General features: G+C 32.3%; 1 protein-coding gene across 1 annotated transcript in view; it reads left to right on the top strand.

The window, feature by feature from the left end:
• Positions 1–296: 296 nt before the first annotated feature.
• Positions 297–24,355, top strand: part of LOC134687820 (ovoinhibitor-like) — a 49,802-nt gene continuing 25,743 nt past the window's right edge. Inside the window, exons 1-6 of the mRNA XM_063548279.1 lie at positions 297–412; positions 1,422–1,506; positions 3,014–3,145; positions 3,676–3,807; positions 4,875–5,000; positions 23,428–23,504. Coding sequence (XP_063404349.1) covers positions 334–412; positions 1,422–1,506; positions 3,014–3,145; positions 3,676–3,807; positions 4,875–5,000; positions 23,428–23,504 — 631 coding nt within the window. The 5' untranslated portion in view covers positions 297–333. The remainder of the gene's footprint in view (positions 413–1,421; positions 1,507–3,013; positions 3,146–3,675; positions 3,808–4,874; positions 5,001–23,427; positions 23,505–24,355) is intronic.

Raw genomic sequence — 24,355 nt, 5'->3', positions numbered from 1 at the left:
TTCATTGCATACATTGTTATGATAGACGTCTTAAACATGTTCAATTAGCATAATAAATGTTTGACCATCTTAATTCGAAATCAAAGAAAAGGTTTGCAACATCTTTTAAAAATGTATTCAAATTCATGTAAATCCATATGTTTATGCTCCTTATCATTAATTATTCACTGCATTTTCTATCGTTTACATATGTTTTCACCGCACGAGGTGTGTTAAATTACATATTTGTTTCCAATGCATAATGTTTGCAAGAAACGATTTTTGTTGTCACATGGTTATGTGTATTATCAGGTTTTCATTGTAAATTCTTTTGTAGGAACTTATTTATCTATAATGATGAATAACCCATGTGCCTTCATTTTACTTATGTATTTATGTTTTGTAAATATATCAGCTCAACTGCGTTGGCCACGTGAGTAGATATTTTGTTCCTTTTAAATATTTTGAAAAAAAATGTTTCGTATGATTGACTTAACAACCCTTAAATTATAAAAAAAACAGTAACGAAAAACAATATTTGATAGCACATCATCAAAGAATGATCGGGTCACAATCATAAAAAGCAAGCCGCGTAGAGTATTGAATTTGCGTATATATAAATCATTCATTTCTATATTCTTATAAAAACCCTTTTCATAGCCGACAATACTGGATTGGATTTTTATTATTGTTGAAGGCTATACTTTGTCCTATAATTGCTTTCTGTAACTCCATTTTTGTCTCTGATGAGTATTTGTCCCATTTCGCCAACTTCATATAATTGACATCACTATCAGTATTAACCAAAAACATTTCTATAGAGTAGGAAATTCAAACAGACCGAAAGTGAAATCTATTATGAGATGCCGATCGAAATTTTTGGGGTTATTATAAACATCGGACAATTCTCCAACTCTCACGTCCATGGAAATATTGTTTGACTGTTTGCACATGTACTTTATTATATTGATACCTTAAAAAAACATTGAAACAAACACCGTGGCATTCATTCGTAACTTTGTTTGCATACTGATCGCTTACACAAATTGAATAATAACTTAACGAACAAAATTCTTTTTTTTAAAAACAATGGAAAATTCTTGTTATATTAAGTAACTTATCATAAAAATTTATATGAATTAATTTTACAAATTATTAAGTCAGATTATTATTCGTGTATCTTGCATTATGCAAATCCCTCTTCACTTGTTTATTCGATATGATAATCTTTGAGGAAGGTCAAACATACAAAGGCCTGAACCGAAAAAAAAAATTGTTGGGGTCATCTTTAACAGAAAGCAAAGACTATTCAAATCACAAACGCAAACATTGTTTTTACATTTATTAACGGTAAGTCAAACAATGCAACTGTAAAATAAAATTGTTAACTTACTCTTATAAACCTTAATATATGCTTTATGAGTTTGATATATATTTTTTAGCTCCATTAACATGTTCATCATCGGTGAAATTTGTTTGCGGAGAAGATGGCAAATCATACCGTAATGCCTGTTTTGCAAGAAGAGCGTAAGTCATCCTATGAGATGATAATGACATACATCCACTGAATATTCATCCTTTTTTTCCTCCAATTGTTGTTAGTTTTCTATCTTCCTCATTTGAAATAAACCAATTGTTCAGCAATTTTGACAATAAATCATTAGCGTTTAGTTTTCTGATTCATGAAACCATATTTCAGTAAGGTGATTACATTAAAAAATGGAAAACTACACATTATCAATTTTATGAATCCAAAGCGAGTTACTTTCATCTGGAACGCCCCAAGTCGAATATTTGAAATCCAAGGATATATAAGAACTGACACAGTTGAAAATCTATTTGAACACAAAGGGCATGAAAAATGGACAAATCAATCTAAAGTTAACTTTGCCTTTAAGTTAATCAATACATACGCTTTCAGGAACAAATACTAGTACATTGCAAACACAGAAAGAATATTAGTCCATTTCATTTAGGAAGTTAAAGTAGGAAATGATAGCTTTAGTTTAAACATATTTGTTTATAGTGGATTGGGAAACAAGTTTCGCAACTTATATTAATCCCTTTCCACTTTGCGGGAGCGAGTGCTGCCTTGTAGCGGCATTAGCCTACTCTTTTTCAAAATCTACAAGGGTGTCTTTAACGTGCAAGAGATATGGCTCTCTCTTAACACAGGTCAGCCATTTATCGTCCCTTCCGACGGACTATCATCGTTTCCTCAAGACCATACTTGCAAATGGTGTCGAGGGAGAGCCAAAAATTGAGTTCCTGAAATTTTCATCCCGAACGGGAATCGAACCAGGAACCTTTGTGTTAGTAGTCCGATGCTCTAACCACTACACCACGGCTCTTGATAGCTTTGAATATATCAAAATGTTATCATTGCTTTAATTGTCGATGGTTTATTGATTTGGTAAATACTAAGATAAAAGAAAAACAACTAACTGATCCCCTTCACAAGTATGACGTTTAAACGCATTTTAACAGGAATAAAATGAATGATGTAAATTAAGATAAGCCGATCTTTTGGAGCAACTAATTTAATCACAGTTTGTTTTCCAGACCTACGATTAATTTTGCTGCCCAGTTTTTTTTTATTTAGCAGTGTTTCAAATGAAATACTATTTCATTTTTTTTTTTTTAATAGTGGTGTTTATATGAGTTTTATTTTAATTTTTAAAAAGATATTGAGGGACATATTCTTTAATTTAACATTTAAGGATTACCTTAAAATCATGAAAAATCGTGTAATTCCGAAATATGCACACAATTTAGTTTTCTTCATGTTTCAGAGTATACTGCTATTCAATGTTTTTCTTTTTTTTTAGCCAACCGTTAGCTTTTATCTGACTTTGCAGCCAGAAATAATTAAATGCAGACTAATGTAAAGGCGCTACGAGCAAGAATTGGGACATTAATATATTTAAATAATTCACCAAAGGAGATTTACCCGAGGGAGTTGGAATCAGTTTCAAACTAAGTAAAAAACATAGCAACGAAAAATATTTAGATATGATTATTCACTTATTTTTAGAAATACTAGAATAGAGTGTAATACGAAATGCCCTTGCAAATCTACATGTACAACATCATGCTCAAATACTTACCAACCAGTTTGCGATAGAGATGGAAAAACATTTTTTAACGAATGCTATGCAAGATGTGCGTAAGTATAAATTTTGAAGATAAAAAAGAAAAAAAAACCTCATTATATATTCATAATATCTTTACTACTTCAATTCAATTTTTGTCCTGACTATGTTGAGTTATTTCCCACAAAACAAGTACTCAATTTTCAGTCATTTATTCTTAAATACATTAGAAACACATTTGGCATCTACAAATGACTAGTTTATTAAGATCTATTACATAATTTGTATATTACAGTGTAACCTACCTAATTCGAAACCTGAGTATCCTGCTTCAACAGACACATTATCATGGTCCCAATATATACTGAGCCTTGCAGCAAAACTAAGCATTTCGACACCCTGCCTTATCTGACAGTTTTGTCTGGTCTCTTAGTATGTCGGATAAGACAGGTTACATTGTAATTTGAATAGTAGATGGCAGTACAAAACGCTTTCATATATCATGTATATCACCAACATGTACAAAGCTGCTTTTCTAAATAAACAAACAATGAATAAGTATGTCTGTCTTTTTATACTCACGAAGCACGTTTGACTCTTTCAGATTTGCTACAGTGAAGTGTCAAAATCGATGTCCGTGCAAGTCATCTTGCAAATCATTTTGTAAAGACAATTACAAACCAGTGTGTGGAAGCGACGGAATATCCTACAACAACGAATGTTTGGCTAGATGTGCGTAAGTATATACACTCATTTAAATAAAACATAAACACTTAAGGTATAGATCCACTTATTCAGGCCCGATCGGGAAGAATATACAAGAAAGTGGTACATATTTTAAATAGAACAGTTCCAACGCATAGGTGTATATTTGTCATGGTATTAAATGAAAGCTTCGGGACATGGAAACACTGTACATTCTTTGTTGAAAGGTGTATTGGAATAACAAAGAAGAATATGACATTTTTATAGGAAGGCACATTTGGTCTGTTGTTCAAATCAGAAGTTCCTGGTTTTGTACTATCAAATTGCCGGTAAAGTAGCCATTAATGCTTGAAATAACAGAATTTAAGATAGAAAGCAATAGGGCTATGCTTTAATGGTTTTAAACTGAAGTCTATTTTGTTGAAGAGTCGGTTATCACGATAAGAAAGTTTTAATATAGAAGTTTTACGCTAATCAGTTATACATTTTTCTCTCAGAGTTGGGAAGGGGGTGTCAAGAATGTTCAAACAGCCGACCGTCCATTCCTAGTTTGAAGAATCCAGACATGTCAAGGTGTGTTATAGCACACACAAATAAAAAAACCATTTCTGACTTATACCGTCAATAGATATTGTTCTTCTCTAAATTTTGAAAGACCTTGTTTTCTATTTTACTTTAAAATTGAACGCTCTGCTCTTATTTGTATAGGCAAAGCGACACACATACGCTTCATTGATCTAGATATACCAGTAAACATACACAAATGCCAAAAAAAATCAGAAAAAAATAATTTTGAAATATAAAGAAAAGTATGAACTTTTTATATTTGACTTCATTACAAAAATTAGGACATCATATGCCAAGCTTATTATCCTTCTGCAGTAGTTATTATTAGTTTGAATAGTTCACGATTGATGAATTAAACTCTATGATTAGTTTTGTAGAGGAAAAGCGCATCTGGTGTACTCAATCTGAAGCATGGTATTTTTGCTTAGTTCATGGTTTTTGTTTTTGTTTCGAAAGTCTGTTGCTGTTATGATTATTTATTTATTCACCTCTGATTTTTCATAATTACACATACATTGATTTCAATTTCAGAGGTGTGACCATTAAATGTGACAAACCCTGCCCATGTGATCAAACATGCAAGTGCCCAAATTTACCTTTTCCAGTCTGTGGGACTGATAACAAACAGTATAAAAATATATGCTTTGCTAAATGTGCGTAAGTATGAGAGCGTTGTTGTACCATAGATAGATATAGGAAGATGTGGTATGAGTGCCAATGAGAAAATTTCTATCCAAATAACCATTTATAAAGGAATTAACACGGAGCCTTGGCTCACACAGAACAACAACCTATTAACATATGTTCACATCAACCTCAGTATTTTAGTTAGTCGATCTTTTGTTTATTATAATAATTTTCCATTTCTAGATGTACTATACCAAATTGTAGGGCAAACAGATAAAATATAAAATGATTATGTAGTCTATATTAGTTTTTTGGTCACATTTCAAACTTTATGAATTCATGCAGTACAATTTAACTGTATTTCTATTGTGTGTAAAATGTCTGATTATGTTTGAGAGTTTAAATGTTCACTCTGAGTGTCTAGTTTCAACACTAATAATAAGGTAGATGACAGTAATTCTATTTGACCCCGATTCTTTTGATTATCTGATAGCATTTTGTTATGGGCATATGATATTTCATTTGTAACTCATACTTTGTATTATTCATATTTTACAGCTGTATATTAATTATTTTAAAAGTCAGACGACAGAGACAATTTGTTTTTGTGAAATATATTTTTATATTTGTATTTTCGTTACAGAAATGTGGATGTGTCTTGTATTCCTAATTGTCCATGTCAAAGATGGTAGAGACAAAACGAAATTATATAATGAATTTGTTTACACTCTTTTGGTAGTAAGGTTAATAATGAAATAAAAGCGTGCTTTGACATGTTTAATTTACACAAAAATGAAATATCTTCATTATCATTTCAATGATAAAAGACAGATTGACCATGAGACCGTTACCTGATTTATTAAATTTGAAAGACATAACCAGCCTCCTGTATTTGCCTTGGTTACACAAAAAAAAAACGATGTCGCAAGCATTTTTATCTTTCTATAATTTTTTTTTATCAAGATTTTATAATTACACATTCAGAGATATTCAAGATTCAAACAATGAACCAGGTTATTTATCAATACACTGTTGTAGAAATTTATATAAAACTTATTATCAAAGTGATTTTCCGTAAGTATAGCGGATTGTTGTCGAATGGTCAAGTTATCCAAAGATATAAGAAAGATTGTGTAACACATTAGGAACATTCAATGGTTGTAATAGTTATAAAATTCATATGTTTGTTCACAATGAAATATTTTGAATATCCACCGGATTTTCATTATTAGAAAATAAGGAAATATAACAATGAGACATTCTACATGATTATGTATTACTTTAATGCAAACTAAGAATACATATCTGGCATAGTTTGTGGGAGAACAAAAGAGCACAACTGAAAATTAAAGAAATAGATATGACTGCATAGCTGTCTCAGTTTAAGGCTACAGTACATGAACAATGTTCAAAAGTCATGTTCGATAAGAATAAAGGAATTAAGGTAACTATACAGACGCACAGGGACTGTTATAAACTACAAAGGGAGCAAAACCGGGTATTTTATACTGAAACAAAAAAAGTAAAAATCAGCAATAGAAACAACCGGTAATTTATTATATCAGACAAATACACCGATACATTAGTGTATCTAAAGATCCAAGAACATAAAAAGCATGTTGATTTTTTTTAGACAAAGACATTGTACCTGTCAACCAACTCGTGAATGTAATCGTAACATTAAGTCGATTTTAGTCATTTTCCTGATTACTTGGTTTTAGCTTTTTTGTGGACGTATATGTTTGAAAGCAAATGAACACGTAAGCACTTAGGATCAATTTAAAAGTATTCTCCTTTCCAAACTAAAGGACACATTGAAAGAATTGGTATTGCTTTGTTTCATACAAAATAATGGCCAACATAGAAACAAGTATCTTGTCTTAGGGATGGATACATTCTACATTGTAAAGGATCACTCTGATTGAAACAAAAAAATCTCTAAAACTGACATTATGCTTGATTTCTTGATTGCCAACATATTTGTTACGTTTGGAGGACTCTCTTTCAACTGAGGGTCGGCATTCCAAAGGAAACAAATTGTGCCCCTCTTCTTGTTGACTTGTTTGTTTATTATTATGAGACTGCTTCATACAGGAACTTCTTAGGAAGAAAAATAAGAAGTTACATGTAGCAATATCCTTTAACTTTACTTTTCGCTATAAAGATGATGTTCTCTCACTAAATAATTTAAAATTTTGGTGAACGCATCTATCCCATCGAACTAGAGATAAAGGATACAGCTTATACAATTGAGTCGCCCTCAAATCTTGACCTACATCTAGAAATTGACAATGAGGCTCGGTTGAAAACAAAACCTTACGACCAAAGAGATGATTTCAGCTTAAGAATTGTGACCTTTCATTTCTTAGTAGCAACATTCCAGCAGCGCCTGCATACGGAGTGTATATCTCCCAACTGATACGTGGTTGTAATCCTATCATGATCTTCTTGATAGAGAGTTACTGCTTACAAGGCAGCTGTTACACCAAGAGTTCCAAATAGTGAAGTTGAAATCTTCCCTTTGTAAATTTTACGGACGCCATCATAAGTTGGTTCACCGTTATGGAATTACCGTTTCACAGATGATATCGGATATGATCTTTACGTCATAACTACGATCGCCTTTCCTTTTCATGAATATTACCTACTGAAGTAGAATTTCGACCGGGTTTGTAATAAAATGAGCAACACGACAGGTGCCACATTTGTAGTAGGATCTGCTTACCCTTCCGGAGCACATGAATCACCCCTTGTTTTTGGTAGTCTTTAATTATCTGTGTTGTGTCATGTGTACTATTAATTGTCGGTTTGTCTTTTCTATTTTAAGCCATGGCGTTGTCATTTTATTTTCAATCTCTGATTTTGACTGTCCCTCTGGTATCTTTCGTCCCTCTTTTAAAATCCCTGTTGAAAGTTATTTACAATAATGGAAATATATATATAAAAATAAAAAAGGCATATTTTCCCTGTAACTCAGATCAGAATATCTTGTTCTTCAAAACATCTGGGAACCAGTAGGTTCCAATATACAATTACAAATATGTTGATTTTTATTCAGTATAAGTCAGGATAAAGCATAGTTTTGGTACCCCATGATTATATTTTAAATGAAAGAGAAAATAGTATAATCGGTTGAAATTCAGTTTTTTACGGTTTACTCCTTGGTTCATTTCCTTAAAATGAATAAAAGAATCAAAATAACACGAGGTTTAAATTCGTCTGTCAATTGTATAAAAGGTAGTCAAGATTTTGAACTGATAATTTCCGTAAAAGGCAGTTATACCATGGATAAAAAAAGACTAACGTTGAATAGACAAACAACGGTAATATTCACAAATGATTCAGATAATTTTAGTGTGAACACCAAAACAAATTAAAAAATAGGAAATTACTCAAGTTATCATGTAGAGGCATTACGATATTTTTGATCATTTTGTGGTAAACATTAATAAAACAAAAATAATCAGAAAGGCATATAGAGGGCAACAATCATTCCAATAAAAACAATCAAACATTAGGATTTCACATGCTAATGCATTATGATATCCGCACTCATCAATTAGTGCAACACGATTGGTTTTATGCGAGAGACGCAGTTATACACTCATAGATACCAGGATTAAAGTTGTGTCTCCAAAACTTAAATAGACTCATCAGTGACGGTCGAATCAAAAAGTTTAAGATGACCAAGACGTTCAAAAGCATTTAGGACCCGAAAGATTTTGTGAAATGCATATAAGGTTATGTATTCATATATGCCTTATCCTCACGTGTTCTATAAAACTCAATATACTTTTAATTGGGACCAGGTTCGCTAGGAGCGTAGCTGCCGCTAGGCACTTTATGCACGTGACTATACATTTTCTTCTTCCAAAAACAAGAAAAAAACGCATTTTTTTCTTTCTAATTGTTTTTACTCTTTATGACCTTGATCATCTAACTTTTTGATTCCTTCCCCATGATTTTGCATATTGCTGAAGCCCATCTCAGTTTGCGGGTACTTTCCTGGTGTTGAAGACCCAGTGGTAGCTTTTGTCTATTTTCTCTACCTTGGACGTATTGTCATCATTTTTACACATTCCTCGTTTCCAATCTATATTCTATATTCTGAACTAGGAAGTTAGTGTAAGATAACTATTTGGCCAACACGATAAGTCGGCTTTTAAAGTGCTAATTTGCGTCCGCATGTCACAATACCCAAACCCATTATTCATGAGAAAAAAGAAAGCCAACCGGTCTTTGATCTATTTTCAAATACCGCGCGAAAAGCAGAAAAGCAGTAAAATCTTTGCCTGAACCAGATTACGACCTATAACACTGGAAACTAATACTCTACTACCACGAGACCTATATGGTGGTCTTACAGATTTTGACCAAACTCATGTAAAATCCATTAATTGACTTCTTGATTTTTTTAACGCTTCTTTCTGCATTTTTGATATTTCGTTGCAGTCAGTTTTCATTTGTGATGAACGAATAAAAAATTATAATTTTAAGTTTAAGAAAGATTTTCGGTAGATGGAAATAGACTTATCGTAGATACCAGTATTAAAATTTTAATTTACGCCAAACGCTCGTTTTGTCTACAAAAAGCTTATCGGTGACGCTCGAATAAAAAAATGTTTAAAAGCCCAACAAAGAACGAAGTTGAAAAGCATTGAGGACCAAAAATTCCTAAAAGTTTTGCCAAATACAGCTAATGTAATCAATATATATAGCTATTCCTGAGGGAAAAAAACCTAAGTATTTAAACATTTCAAAGTTTTGATAACAGTTAATTTATTTTTATGGACATATCAATGATCACTCAAGTCAAAACAGAAGTGCTGACTACTGGGCTGGTGATACGCTCGGGGACGTAAATCTCCACTAGCAGGGGCATCGACCCAGTGGTTGTAAATAAACTGTTTATATATACTAGAATTAAAATATATGGAGATAACCCTGGTTGAAACATGTCCTTTAGGCATTTACAATGGTATGGTAAAATACATATGCGAAGTACATTCAAGTATGAATTATCTGGCGACTTTCGTAAACATCTCTTTTCATTGTTTGGTCAAACTGTTGTTTGCTTGATAGCTCGTCAATATGTCTTCTATAATAGGAAATATATAAAACAGATTGTAATGGTCGGTGACAAAATTAGCAATATGTCATCATACAATTGTTAGATATGTTATGAGTATATTTTTTGTGTTTGCTCCGAGAAAATTGCAATGGAAAGAGTCTAACATTTGTTTTATTTAAAGTTTTTTTCCGGTAAATGGGAGATAACCCTATTTGAAACACGTCGCATTGGTAATTCCAAAGGCATGATGAATACGATAGCTATTCTAAGTTCAATTATGCATAATTTATCACGCTTTGTTAGACGTATCTTTCAGTGTCTGTCCAAATAATGTTTAAGTTTTAATGAGTATAATTGCTACGATGGTAACGGCGGATATACACGAGACAAATACTAAACGCTACAATAAAAACATTTAAGTACAATCTTTCCTGTATAAGTCGTTGGAAACCTTATGCAGATTAGCAAAAATCTTTATGCATATAACATGTATAACCAGTAGGTGAAAACACGGCAGTAACTTTTTGCAACTTGAAGTTACCTATGTTTTTTCAACTTCTTATACTGGCATTTAATGAACTTTTCATCTTTGAAATCTGCTCAGTATTACAGATCTTTTAGAATGAATGATGAAATGAATCGATTCCAACAGAGTTATGACACTGTTTTTTGTTGTTTTCTTAAAGATAAATTAGCACACAACGGCATAAAAAAAAAGAAAAATTATCAACAGCTAACCAGAATAAAGATTTCCTTTATTTTTGTGTAGGTCAAAGTCAATGTTGGAAAAAATTAACATAAATAATAAAAAATCTAAAATTAATAATGACGTACCATAAATGTAATTGTATTTTATATAAGTTATTACATACACGTTTGTGCATAGACTAATGTATAACCATAGTCTTACGTTGACCAAATCGCTTAAACTTTTAACAATTTAACATATTACAGATTCGGCCACCTCGTAAACAATCTTTAAATGAACTTTTTGTAAAAAGACATCAGTATGAAACATCATCTACAATCTTCAAGCAAGCCAGACTTTGTGATAATTTGCATAATTTGAAGAAGACAGGACGCTTCATAGAATATGAATGTACGTCCCTATATTCGTAACCACTTCAAAATCGGATTCGTAATAACTAATTCTCATTTAACTTTGAAAGAACATTGCAATTGATCACTTTATTTTTTTCATTTTTGGATTTTTCATCTGAAATGCATCTGAGTTCAATGTTCAGATAAAAATGAATGAATGTGTTAACAGATATAAGTCAGCTATACATTTTAAATGCCCTTATTCTGGTTGTATTGAAGAAATCAAATGTGCATTAATCATGTTAATATTTATTTAAAATATAATTCCGTAGTTATTATTTCGGTTACTTAATCTTGTGTAAACATCCCGTGGCTCGATTTTATACATGATCAGAAAGATAACAAAATATATGATCTGCTGACCCTTCCGGAGCACCTGAGATCAAGTTTTTGGTGGGATTCGTGCCATTTAGTCTTTAGTTTTCTATGTTTTGTCTTCTGTACTAGTATTTGTCTGTTTGTCTTTTTATTTATAGCCATGGCGTTTTGAGTTTATTTTCTATCTATGAGTTTGACTGTCCCTCTGGTATCTTTCTTCCCTCTTTTAGAAATAGATACAATAAATAGATCATGAACGGGAATTACCTGGGCAATGCGAGATGAAGGTTGTAAGATTGATACACTTAACCTTTACACAAGGCATTGGATTTAATTTCGACATTTAACCGGATATTGCATCGAATCTTTACATCACTTCTAGACAACCAGAGTTCTTACTTTGTCGAGAGATCTAATAATACAAAGCACTGTAGCACTGATGTTTTAAAACTGAACGCATTTCCTATATTTATGTACTCAGCTTAGTTGAATAGACATCTCCAAATACTGTTCTCTTTATTTAAATGAAAATATTACTTTATAGTTTGCACTCTGGTTAAAGTGATTAAAAAAATCAATAACGATCTGGTAACAACAAGTTATTCCTCATGCATAGTCTAATCTCTGATTTTTTTAAAAAGTGAACAATACTCAACTTTGGTTTTTAAAGTGCAATGACAAAACAAAAATATAGAGATGTTCTGATTAATACATCGATTTTCTCATTAACTAGAAATAACTAAAATGAATCTAAAAATGAAGTGACGTAATTTGGGCATTTGTGAAAGAAACAAACCTGGTACTAACGAACTAATAATGTCTGTGTGAGGATATCATTTATCTGATTTTACAAAAGCTGATTACATCATAATTTGTCAGTTCATTTAAGTAATTCAATCAATATTAGCTAATACCATATCACAAAAGCTTAGGATTACAAGAGACGGATGCAAATATATTTCAATAATACATAAAGTGTAAACAGTTGAAAAAGGTAACCTGTAATCATATGACTGAAACGAAAGGAAGGTCATAAATTAACGAAACATCATTTTAACAACAAAATGAAAATTAATCGAAGTAAGAAGGAGGCTTCAGATTAACAAACAAATTATATTGATCCTGCCACATCCGGAGTCAAGTTCTTCTACTGTAAATGTTTATTATCACATATATATAAGTTTTAAAAACATTTTTGTAAATCTTTGAAATTTGACATGACATTCATCTTTTAAGCTATAAACGTAACAATTAAAACAAAATTCATACTACGCATGCATGTATTTTAGGTTTAAGAACCTTGATCTAGATGTGCTTATTAGCGTTTTGTTGGGATGTTTGTGCAATGTAATCATATTCAACATCTTTCTGTATTCACACCTAAATAACTGGTATATGACGAAAAGGTTATATGGTATGCTTAGACAGTCAACCGAAATTACTTTATGAATACCGTATAAATACTAGACTATAAATTTCGATCTAAATGTGAATTATAATTATTATTGCATTTTCACAAATACCTCGATCCCAATGACTGGAGCAGCGCAATACAATTACAATACTCAAATTGGTCTAATTAATGTATGTATAAATGGCTGGCTGTATGAATGGATGGATAAATGGATGGATTGTATGCATGTAGGAAGATAGGAAGATAGGTAGTGGTAGGTAGGTATGTAGATAGGTAGGGTATCTTGTTATGTAATTAGGTAGGTAATTAGGTCAGTAGGTAAGTTGGTAGGTAGGTATATTATGCAGGTTACCTGAAAATAAAAATAATATGTAGGAAGAAAGGTCTATATTTTTATTTTAGTTGCATGTAATTACGAGGTGAGCTTTATATTAAGGTTGCAAAGTTATCTCAGGTTATGCAAGGATTTCCACTGAAATATGTTAACAGGATGTGCAATGTTGTTGCCGAATAAAAATAGATTGTTATGCGTCTGCATGTCAGAAAAACACTTATTTCGATATTTGATAAAGTTTTTTTTAATTTTTCAATTTGCTGGGCTTCCCCTTTTAAAATTAAATAATATTGGTTTTCGGCATTTTGTTAATTCTTTTTTTCTTAAATATTTTTTAAAGTTGTACTTACACATGGCAGGTTTTTATTTATATATACTGAGTCGCATTAAAAAGATGAAATACATTAAATCAAAGGAATGTTTAATATAAATCTGATTATATGTGCATTCTACTGTTCCACAATCTATATTATGTAATTTTTATTAGGATTACATTCACTTCATTACATTAGTTTGTTTACATAAGCTTTCAGGTTTGTTTTGTAAATTGATTATCAATTACAGTTATTCATAACTTTATGACACAAGAACTGAAGACTTTGCCTCCATTGTGCTGGTAATACAGGATTACAAATAAAAGTTTAGATTGGGGAATAATACGAAGCTATATAACTTGACAGCATATGTTACCGGATAATGTTATATGCTTGATTGTTTGTATTTCACTAAAGTAAGAAAAAATAATGTTGAAATCATATATAACAATTTTAAATGAGAAAAGCATTCATTTTGGATACAATTGACAAGTGGTTAGGATCCGCGGTAAGATACGACTTGTAATAGACTAGTAACATTGGATGAACTAATTAATTGATTGCTGTTTAAGGGAGTTCGCTTCTTAGTTTCAAAATAATTAGCTTTTTAAAACACTAGTTTATGTTGGCAGGGGATTAGTAAAGGAATCAAAAGAGCAAAAAACACATATAGGTCAATGTGCTTGTTTTTGAGATATAAACCATTGAAATTTTGGCGGGGAAATATTCTATCTTGACTATTCATAGCTTTTCATTGACAAGTTTAAGTTCTCAAAAGCTATTAATAAATGTTTAAATTTTTTAAGACATTACAGATGTCTTATCATTATACATGTTAAAGATTTATATAAAGAAAAATGGGGTTCAATGGACAATTTTTTCTAAGGCATTCAAATGGATAAAACCAGAGGATTCCGAAAATCTGACAAAAATCCCAAAACATGATAGGGAACTTCCTTAACTTCACTATTGTTTATTTTGAGGTGGTCAATTTTTGTTAGTGGAGGAATAAGGGGTGACAAGAAGAGAATAAAAGACCTTTGAAATGAATACTGACTATCCTTATTAGTTAAGAATAAGTACAATCCCAATATACCGAATGTCGAGAAAAATTCAAAACGGAAAATCCTTTATCAAATGGCAATCTCAACAGCTCAAACACATAAAACGAATGGATAACAACTGTCATATTCCTTGCACGGTACAGGCATTTTCTTATGTAGAAATTAGAAGAAAACCACACGGTTTATAGTTTATATATTTTATCGTATAACATCGCTACACAAATGACATCATTGAAAGAACGTTTATTTAATTGATTCATTGACTTTTGAATTGTGTTCTAAAGCAACTTTAAAGCACCGCATTCAGGCTATTTCGTGGCGGCCAATTTCTTTTGGTGGAGGCAGCCAGAGTGCCCGAAAAAACCCACCGACCTTCGATAGGAAAACTAACGTTTATTTGAACAAAATCGATTTAGAAGAATATAATACAATATAATCATATCTTGAAAGACATGTTTATTCAATTCATTATCATAAAGAACTTGGAAAAAAGTAAAATCACAAAAATACTGAACTCAGAGGAAAATCAATACGGAAAGTCCATAATCACATGGCAAAATCAAATAACAAAACGCATCAAAAACGAATAGACAAGAACTGTCATATTCCTGACTTGGTACAGGCATGTTCAAATGTAGAAAATGGTGGATTAAACCTGGTTCTATAGCGCTTACCCTCTCTCTTTAATAGCAGTCTAACCAAATTCCGTTATATTTACATGATGCGTTAAATAAACAGTCACAATTAATAAAATGGTCAAAATATGGATACATCAGTCATCATCGCATAACAATTTTAAAAGGGACAATTTAAAAGAACACAAAAACATCTATCTACGAACACATGGATTAACTTCAGTTTCTGACGTCATACAATTTGTATACGTCACATAAATTTGTCGTTCAATGTGCATACAAACAGTTTAAAAAATTTACATAGGCAATGTAAGCATAAGTTAAAAAATCAAAAGTATTTAAGAAAAAATTACAGAAATAGACCGAGATTTAAACTAGTACAAAAGTTATAGGTAGAATTTATAAGAATCCAAAAATAGTTAACTCCACTACGCGATTGAATGATTTTGACGTTTGTGGTTCAACGTATATAGTAATTCATAATAGAAATATATCATAATGCCATATAATAGACCAAAATAAAACTGACGGGATCTTTTAAAGTACAGAGTCACGTAATAAGAAAAAAAGAAATACAAAGAGTCGCATATACAAAACAAACCACCAAAAAATGAAAGCCAATACACACACATTGACGAGATGTATAAGTCAAACGGATATCACAGAAAACCATTCAACAGTAAAAGTAATATTAATAATAGAACAAAGACAAATGAAAGAACAGTAAAACATGTTGATAAGATGATAAACAACATCAGTACGCAGAATCTATACATCAAGACCATCGTGTATTATTTGAGAAGTTGATACGGAATATTTATCAACAAGTTCCTGGTACCTTCCGGTGAACTTTTTTTAGAAAAAGAACGAGACATTCTTTGACATACCCCTGGTTCATCAACTTTCTACTCAGACACTGATGACGTTTTACAAAGTCTGAGTAGGAACTGCAAGCTCTTGAATATCGAATAAGTTGGGAAGTATATATCCCATACGAGGTGAAGTTGGTATTTTGCTACTAAGGTCACTGGGGTAAAACTGATGACCGTAACTGCATTCACGGTCATCCCAAGATGTCAGATGAAAAATTAGGTCAGTATTTTTATTGTCTGTTAAGGTGTTTTTACATCATTTTCTTTACAAAGCATACTTTGATACGAAGTAAATTAATAAAAGATTCACACGGAAGTCACAAATCTCTACCGAGGAACGTGTATAAAACGGGAATTTGGATTTGAAAAATTCGCTAGGATGACCGTAAATCGTAATCGAAATGACCGTAACAGAATTAGCAATTCATAACAAGGCTGACCGTAATTGGTTAAAAGATGACCGTAAATTGTTAAGGATGAACGTAACTTTTAAAGGATGACCGTCAATTCTAAGAAATATTCATATTTGTATTCACAACTGTTTGTCGAGACTGTCTCAATAGGGGTTCGTTTAGCGGTTATAAATATGTTTAATTTATCAGTTTCTTTTCAGCTATTTGCCGTATTTAGAGTGTATGACAATGATAGTAAATTGCATATTTCTCGTAAATAATTAAATATTTAAGGAATGACTGTAATATTTTTTTCTTTCTATGAAGAAATAAGATAAAAATTTGGTGCACACTGAATAACGCGCATAGCGGATTATTTAACAGTGTGCATCACATTTTTTATGTTATTTCGAATAGACAGAAAAAATATTAGTCATTTCTTATAATTTAATTCTAAATTCTATTTTAAACCATGAAAAAACGTTGATGACGTCACGGTCACATGACTAAATTATGTCTATGGGCTCATAACAAAATAACGTCAGCCAATCAGAAGACCGATACATCCAAAATAACCAGTTTTATTTGCTAATTGAAAATTAAGCGGAATAAAATAATTTAAGACAGCAGAGAAGATAATTCTGTTTAATTGGTTATTACTAACCGACTTAAATAAAAGAGTGAGCTATTATTACTGTTAATGTATAATGTCTCTAGTCTGGTCAAAGGGTCAGAGTGTCCTACTTAATTAATCGATAATAAATTATTATTTATTGATAACAACGTTAAAATTTGAATACAAATCAAAGATTTTATTTTTCCAATCAGGGTCCTAAAGCGGGCATTTATACATTTACCAATATTAATGAAAGTATATGCAACAAACATTGAAAAATATATAACGTGACAGATATTATAATAAACAAATTACAATAAATTTGTTCATCTGTATAGGAGACACCAATTCATGGGACGGTGCTGTAGGATATACTGTTGATTGCGATAGGCAATAACAACCTCCTCGTGTCAGAAGCAGATGAACAAAAATAAATAGAGAAACTGAATCCTGTTTTTTTTAAATAACAACAATAACTAATTTTGCGAAAGATGGAATATAAATCTGCTATTTGCAGTGTTTAACCAGGAATATACACAACTCTTTTCATACAGTTGAGTTCTCACAAGACAGCAGCCGTAGCAATTTCTCTTGGGAATTTAAGTTAATGAAATTGGAACATGATTCAGATGTGATATAACTAGTGTCTGTCCTCGTTATATTTTGTGCAATAAAAGAGAAAATGAACTTCATTTTCAATATTACCAGAATTACATTGCTCACATATGGTCTAAGGTTTGGAGGAGTACCCTGGTATCGTTCTATTTTAATCTGCAAATGGCGAGATGACACCCTCAATTTTGTTAATGATCTCCTACGCTAAAATTTTGTTATGCTATTTATATAGATACTTTTCGAAACCATAATTATCCTTAACTGTCACATAAGTGCGGAGCTCTCCTTCTGATTTCTTGGTCAGTTGATCCTTCCAAAATTTGTATGCACGTCTCTTTCAATATTTTCCTGATAGTATTATTTGAAATATTTTCCCCATCATTTATATTTTCAAAACCCGGAAGAGTTTTTAAAATGTGTTTTAGAAAGCGATACCATGACGATTTATACTGAGGGTATAGAGATTTGAATGCTGGTATGCATCTTGTAATAAAGGAAATTATTCTTATTTTTTAGTCTAAGCCAATAATTCAAAACAGACCTCACTAATTAAAAGTACAGTGGAAACCGACGAAGTTAAAATAATGCTGCACAATTTGTGTTTTTATTTGTGCCGACCAGAATGAATTTACAACATTTACTGTGTTGCTTTTCACAAGTAAAATTTTAATACATTTTATCCATGCAAATGTAATAGTTGCTTTCCATATCTAAATTTTGCTATCAAAGGATTGAATGAGCTCCAAATTTCACTTCCATATAGAGGAATAAGCTGAAAAGTATGATTAAAAACAGTACTAGTTTTTAAGAATTTAGAGATAATATGCCTTTTAATATTTACATGGGCTAGAGATTTTTCCAAATAGTTGGGAAGATCATTGATGAAAATCTTAAACAGGTTAGGACTTATGTCATCTCCTTGTATAACTCCAAACTGTGTAGGGAAGAATATAAAACAAATTGACAACGATGTGACGAAAAGTTAAAGAAGAAAAAAACATTGATTAAGCATAAGATTATCCAGCGGAATCAGATTAAAATCTTAACATCTGCCTTGAAATATACAACAGTCCATTGACAACACCGGATCCGATAGAACTGCAAAATTTATTCGGCATTCAGTTGGTTTGACTGAGATGAAACATTCCGTAACAAATGAAAAGCAATATGTTCAGTTAATATTCCATTAGATAAGGATTTCAATACGGAAATGAAGTCTTCGTATCGCCCTATCTCTTTTAGTTTTGCTTCAATATTTGGCAATAGTTCATAAATTTAAAAAAGATGTGGTATAATTGCCAATTAGACAACTCTCCAAAAGACAATTCTCCACTGGAGACCAAAATGACACAAAAATCAACAACTATAGGTCACCGGACGGTCTTCAACAATGAGCAAACTACATACCGCATAGTCAGTATAAAAGGCCCCCTAAATAACAAATGTAAAATAAATTCAAACGAGAAAACTAACGACCTAATAAAGTTCATTTTTAATTCCGTTGGACACCCTTCTTGGACATTATCGCCACTGACTTTAAAATTGGAGGAACATCTTTTGAATGCTATAGTTAGTTCTTCTAAATTTATAATTTGGTTTTCACTTGTATAATTTAGATTTTTTACAGGTGCCCTCCAATAATATATATGCAACACTATCGTGCAAAGCAGGTGCAACATATATACACCTGTTTCCTTGGGTTATAAGTTACATGCAGGTTAAAATGTTTAAATAGTAAGCACCTTGTCTACAAGATAGCTCATGTTCAAAGCTAGCTAGATTCCTCTTTCATTCGGATACGATTTAATAGAGTTGGTGAACTATGTATTTGAAGCAAGTCTTATTTTCTTCTACCTATAGTATAATGCAGTCTTATAAATACGTTTTATACCAACACAATTAATTATTTGATACAAAAAAGGTAATACGAGTACGGATATCTGTTAGAATCGATGGTGATCCTTCATAAATTACGGTCATCCTTTACAAATTACGGTCATCTTTTTACCAATCACGGTCATCCTGGTTTTATGTTACGGTCATCTTGAAAATATTTTACTTACGATTTACGGTCATCTTAGCGATTTTTTCAAATCCAATTTCCTGTATCATACACATTTCTCGGTAGTAATATGTGATTTCCGTGTGATTCTTTTATACATTTACATCGTACCAATGTATGCTTTGTAAAGAAAATGTTTTAGAAACACTTAAACAGACAATACAAATACTGACCTAATTTTTCATCCGACATCTTCGGATGACCGTGAATGCAGTTACGGTCATCAGCTTTACCCCAGTGAAGGGGGGGGGGGGGGGGGAAATTTATAATTTCAAAATTAAAATCGTCTCGTTTTTCATAGATTCTGGTACTGAGAAAACGGTGTAGGTCAAATTCGAGATATAAGTCTAAAAATGAGGCGAAGGGAAAGGTGTCTGTTGTTTCTTTAATCTCTAGTTCTGGGGGATATACCAATGGAACCCAATCAGAAAAGTTCGGATTGTTTATGGAAAGAACATCATCAATATATCTAAAAGTGAAATTAAATAATCTGGCTTCTTCGATCCTCTTGTTTTTGACAAGTGTCTGGAGGAACTCCGATTCATATGAAAATAAGAAGAGGTCGGCAAGAAGAGGCGCACAGTTTGTTTCCATAGGAATGCCGACAATTTGTTGGAAAAGTCTACCTCCAAACTCAACAAATATGTTGTCGATAAGAAACTCCAGCATACTGACCATTTGTTCTTCTGTGTAGCATATTTTACCTTTTTGTTTGTCACTATTAACGAGAAATGCCTTATGAAATCCCAAAGTAATAAAATTTATAGTGTATGCTGCCATTTTTATGTTGAAAGGCATTGTGGATAATTTCTTGAAGGCGATTTTTCAATTTTACACGGGGAATGGTGGTATACAGGGTTGAAAAATCAAAAGTTTTGATGGAACTAATTTCAGAAAAAGACCGAGATTTAAAATTCTCTAGAAGTTCTTTACAATTTTTAAGAATCCACATATGGTTAATACCACTACGCGAGTAAACAGTTTCACAGTATTTCCGAAGACCCTCTTTCACTGCGGACAGAATCTTAGTCAATCTAATGGACAATTCTTCAGTGGAACGTGAAGATGAGCCAGCACTATACCGTTGTTTGTACGGAATTTTATGAAGTTTTGGTATCCAATACAAACAAGGTAAGTCCTCCGATTTGGTCTTCAATGTAATGTTTATTGAAGCCATGAAGGACTTATGATTTGCTAAAATCTCATCCTTATCAAATGATATGTCTTTGTATGTGGGATTACCTGAGTGCTCCGTTATACCCAATTCTTTTACAAGACATTGTTAGTAATACGATTTACATACACAGACAATATTATTTGAAGCTTTTTCCGCAGGAACAACACCATACTTATCATGAAGAGTTGATAGACATTTCATGGCCTCTTTGTCTCTGAAAACGGACTTTGGTCGATCGTTCACACAGTTTTTCAACTTGTGAATGCGACGTTTTATCAGAGACCTGATAGTTTTAACACATTCTAACCAAGTGTCCAGTTCAACTTCTTCTCGCTTAGCCCATGCTCTGGCGTAGTCCTCAATAGAGTCCATAATTATTTTGAAGTTATGGTTCCAATTGATGTGTTTGGGTTCTCTAAACTTAGGACCATGAGAAATCACCTTTCGGAGATTTTCATGTTGGATTTTGTTTAGATCCCCAGTTATAACATGACCAGAGGGGCTGTAATTATAAGGCGAATGGGAACAGTCACATATCGGAGGGTTTTTAAGATATTGTTTTAAGTCAAGGTCCTGCAATGCCTGTTTATAGTTAAATATTTTAGGTGCAATGGTTTTGGTGTAAATGTATGATACAATAGGAACAGACTGATTTTGAAAATAAATAGGAATTTTAGATGTTACCTCCTCGTGATGTAGAACGTTGCAGATATTGATTGCATCGATTCCTCTATTGGCAAAATCAATAGGAAGGAATCTCCTCTTTTCCTCATGTAAAGGTTCAGATCTTACTGGTTTGAAAAGACGGAAAAGAGCTACATCACAAATAATACTGACTAGTCTGTATATTGCAGAAAATGTATGAGTGCCTCCTTTGTCAAGTGCATAATCTCTCAAACGTTTTAGAAAATTAACTGGCAGTGAAAAGAGAATAGTTCTTATGTCATGTAACCCTAGTGGAGAATGAAGATGTGAAAGAAGGTCATCAAAGCTCCCAGATGGTGATCTAGATTTGGAAGACTTTTTTACATTTGGCCGATGTTAATGTTTTTGCCCATGACCAATTTGTTGTCGTAAGGTAGTATTAAATAAACTCATTACATTAACATCACTGCAGGCAAAACTTGACAAATTTCCGACTCCTTTAATATTGTCATTGCAACCATATGGCATTGCAGTCCCTAACTCCCTTATCCAGAAGTTTTCTCTATTTTTGCGGAAAGGAGTACTTAGTACAGGGCTATTTGTGTGGTGATAAATTTTTTCAATGATGCGTACTTTCATAGATAAAGAAGGATCATGGTCCGGTTGATTAAAAGGGTTATAAAGAACCCTAAACTGAGGATCTTTATTATCAGACCGGTGTTGATTAATTCTTTTACGCAAAGTTTGACGAGTTTCACCAACATAAAGAAGTCCACACAAAGTACATTCGATTCCGTACACGATATTGTCCGTGGAACAGTTCAGAGGTTCGAAAGATTTAGTATAATATGTTTTAGATGTTAAATTACTAGTGAAATCAGGAGTCGTGATTAACATATTACAAGTCTTACACGTACTCCTTTTTCCTTTTTTATGTTTACGAGTAGAAATGATAGGTGTTGATTCACTTGTAGCAGGTGTATTTAAACAGTCGAAAATATTGACGCAACCTGGCTTTAACTTATGAAAGGTATCTGAATTTTTGAAATAATAGTTACCTTCTGGCTGAACATATGTCAAATCAGGGGTATCCCGAAGGATTTTCCGTGGAACACACAAATCAAATGCTACAGTGTTCCTTGCAGCAAAAGAGGACCTTGGTAACCCGGGCGACGTCCCAGCCGGTTTGTTCTTCGTATATTTTGTATTCATCATACATAAAGCTACCAAGTTAATGATGCCCTCGGGGAATAATCCACCAGCAGTAAAGTTTCTTCTAGGAAGAAACTTGACATCGACTTGGTTGTAGTAAAAAGTAAAATCACAAAAATACTGAACTCAGAGGAAAATCAATACGGAAAGTCCATAATCACATGGCAAAATCAAATAACAAAACGCATCAAAAACGAATAGAACTGTCATATTCCTGACTTGGTACAGGCATTTTCAAATGTAGAAAATGGTGGATTAAACCTGGTTCTATAGCGCTAACCCTCTCTCTTTAATAACAGTCTCAGTTTATCTTTGGAACTTATTTCAAAGATAAACACTTTATCATAAACAATAAACATGTTGAACAAAATTATCATCATAAACCTCTAAACCGATTAACACGTTCATAGTTTGAATAAAATTGAGAATGGATATGGGGAATGTGCCAAAGGGACAACAACCCGACCATAGAAAAAAACAACAGCAGAAGGCCACCAACAGGTCTTCAATGCAGCCAGAAATTCCCGCACCCGCAGGCGTCCCTCAGTCATAGGAACATGCACTAATGTTTGAAATGTTTTTATTTTTCAGATCTTTCCTTAAGTTGTGATTGAGAAAAAAAATGATACGAATGTGGGTTTTGCTGTTAATATGTATCTGCCATGTTTTCGAATCCTCTCAGACGGAAGTTCGTAAGAATCTACATCTTAGATAATGAGTTTTAACTTACTTGTTTTTTTATATTCCTTGATATTTGATACTATTTCAACTGAAAGTTTATTTTTGCATTTTCGACAATTTTAATACATTTAATACATCAGGAAAAAGTAAAAACACAAAAATACCGAACCTCGAGGAAAATTCAAATGGTAAAGTCCAAAATCAAAAGGCAAAATCAAAAGTCCAAACACATCAAATGAATGGATAACAACTGTCATATTCCTGACTTGGTACAGGCATTTTCTAATGTAGAAAATGGTGGATTGAACCTGGTTTTATAGCTAGCTAAACCTCTCACTTGTATGACAGTCGCATCAAATTCCTTTACATTGTCAACGATGCATGAACAAAACAAACATACTCAAAGAGTAAATTTGTCAAAAATAGGGTTACAGCAGTCAACATTGTGTTATCATCTTAATTACTATAAAACAACAAATGTAACGAAGAAGCACAAAAAGGCATACATCAAATTTATCATACTTATTTTGCTTATCTAATACGACTTTTTTTTTATCTATGTAAAGTCTACCCGTAAAGGATATAAGGTTTTCAGTACTGGTGTAAAATTGCGCGTTTGAAATTCGCACAGGTAGACATACAATAATTTTGTCGTTCAAAGTATGACGGCATACATAAATGAAGAGTCACGTTAAGTAGATATAACAAAAAAACAGACTTAACAGAAAAAGTAGTATTATTGAATAAAATAGTTTTGTCAAGCAAAGTATGTCAAGATCCTTAAGTAAAAGTAATATTAATAAATGAAATAATTTTGTCGTTCAAAGTATGATGTTTTACATAAGCACAGAGTCACGTCAAA

Source organism: Mytilus trossulus, chromosome 10 (genome assembly GCF_036588685.1).
Source record: "Mytilus trossulus isolate FHL-02 chromosome 10, PNRI_Mtr1.1.1.hap1, whole genome shotgun sequence".
Taxonomy (NCBI): Eukaryota; Metazoa; Mollusca; class Bivalvia; order Mytilida; family Mytilidae; genus Mytilus; species Mytilus trossulus.
Note: the sequence above shows the minus strand (reverse complement) of the source record. Positions and strands in the feature narration are given on the sequence as shown.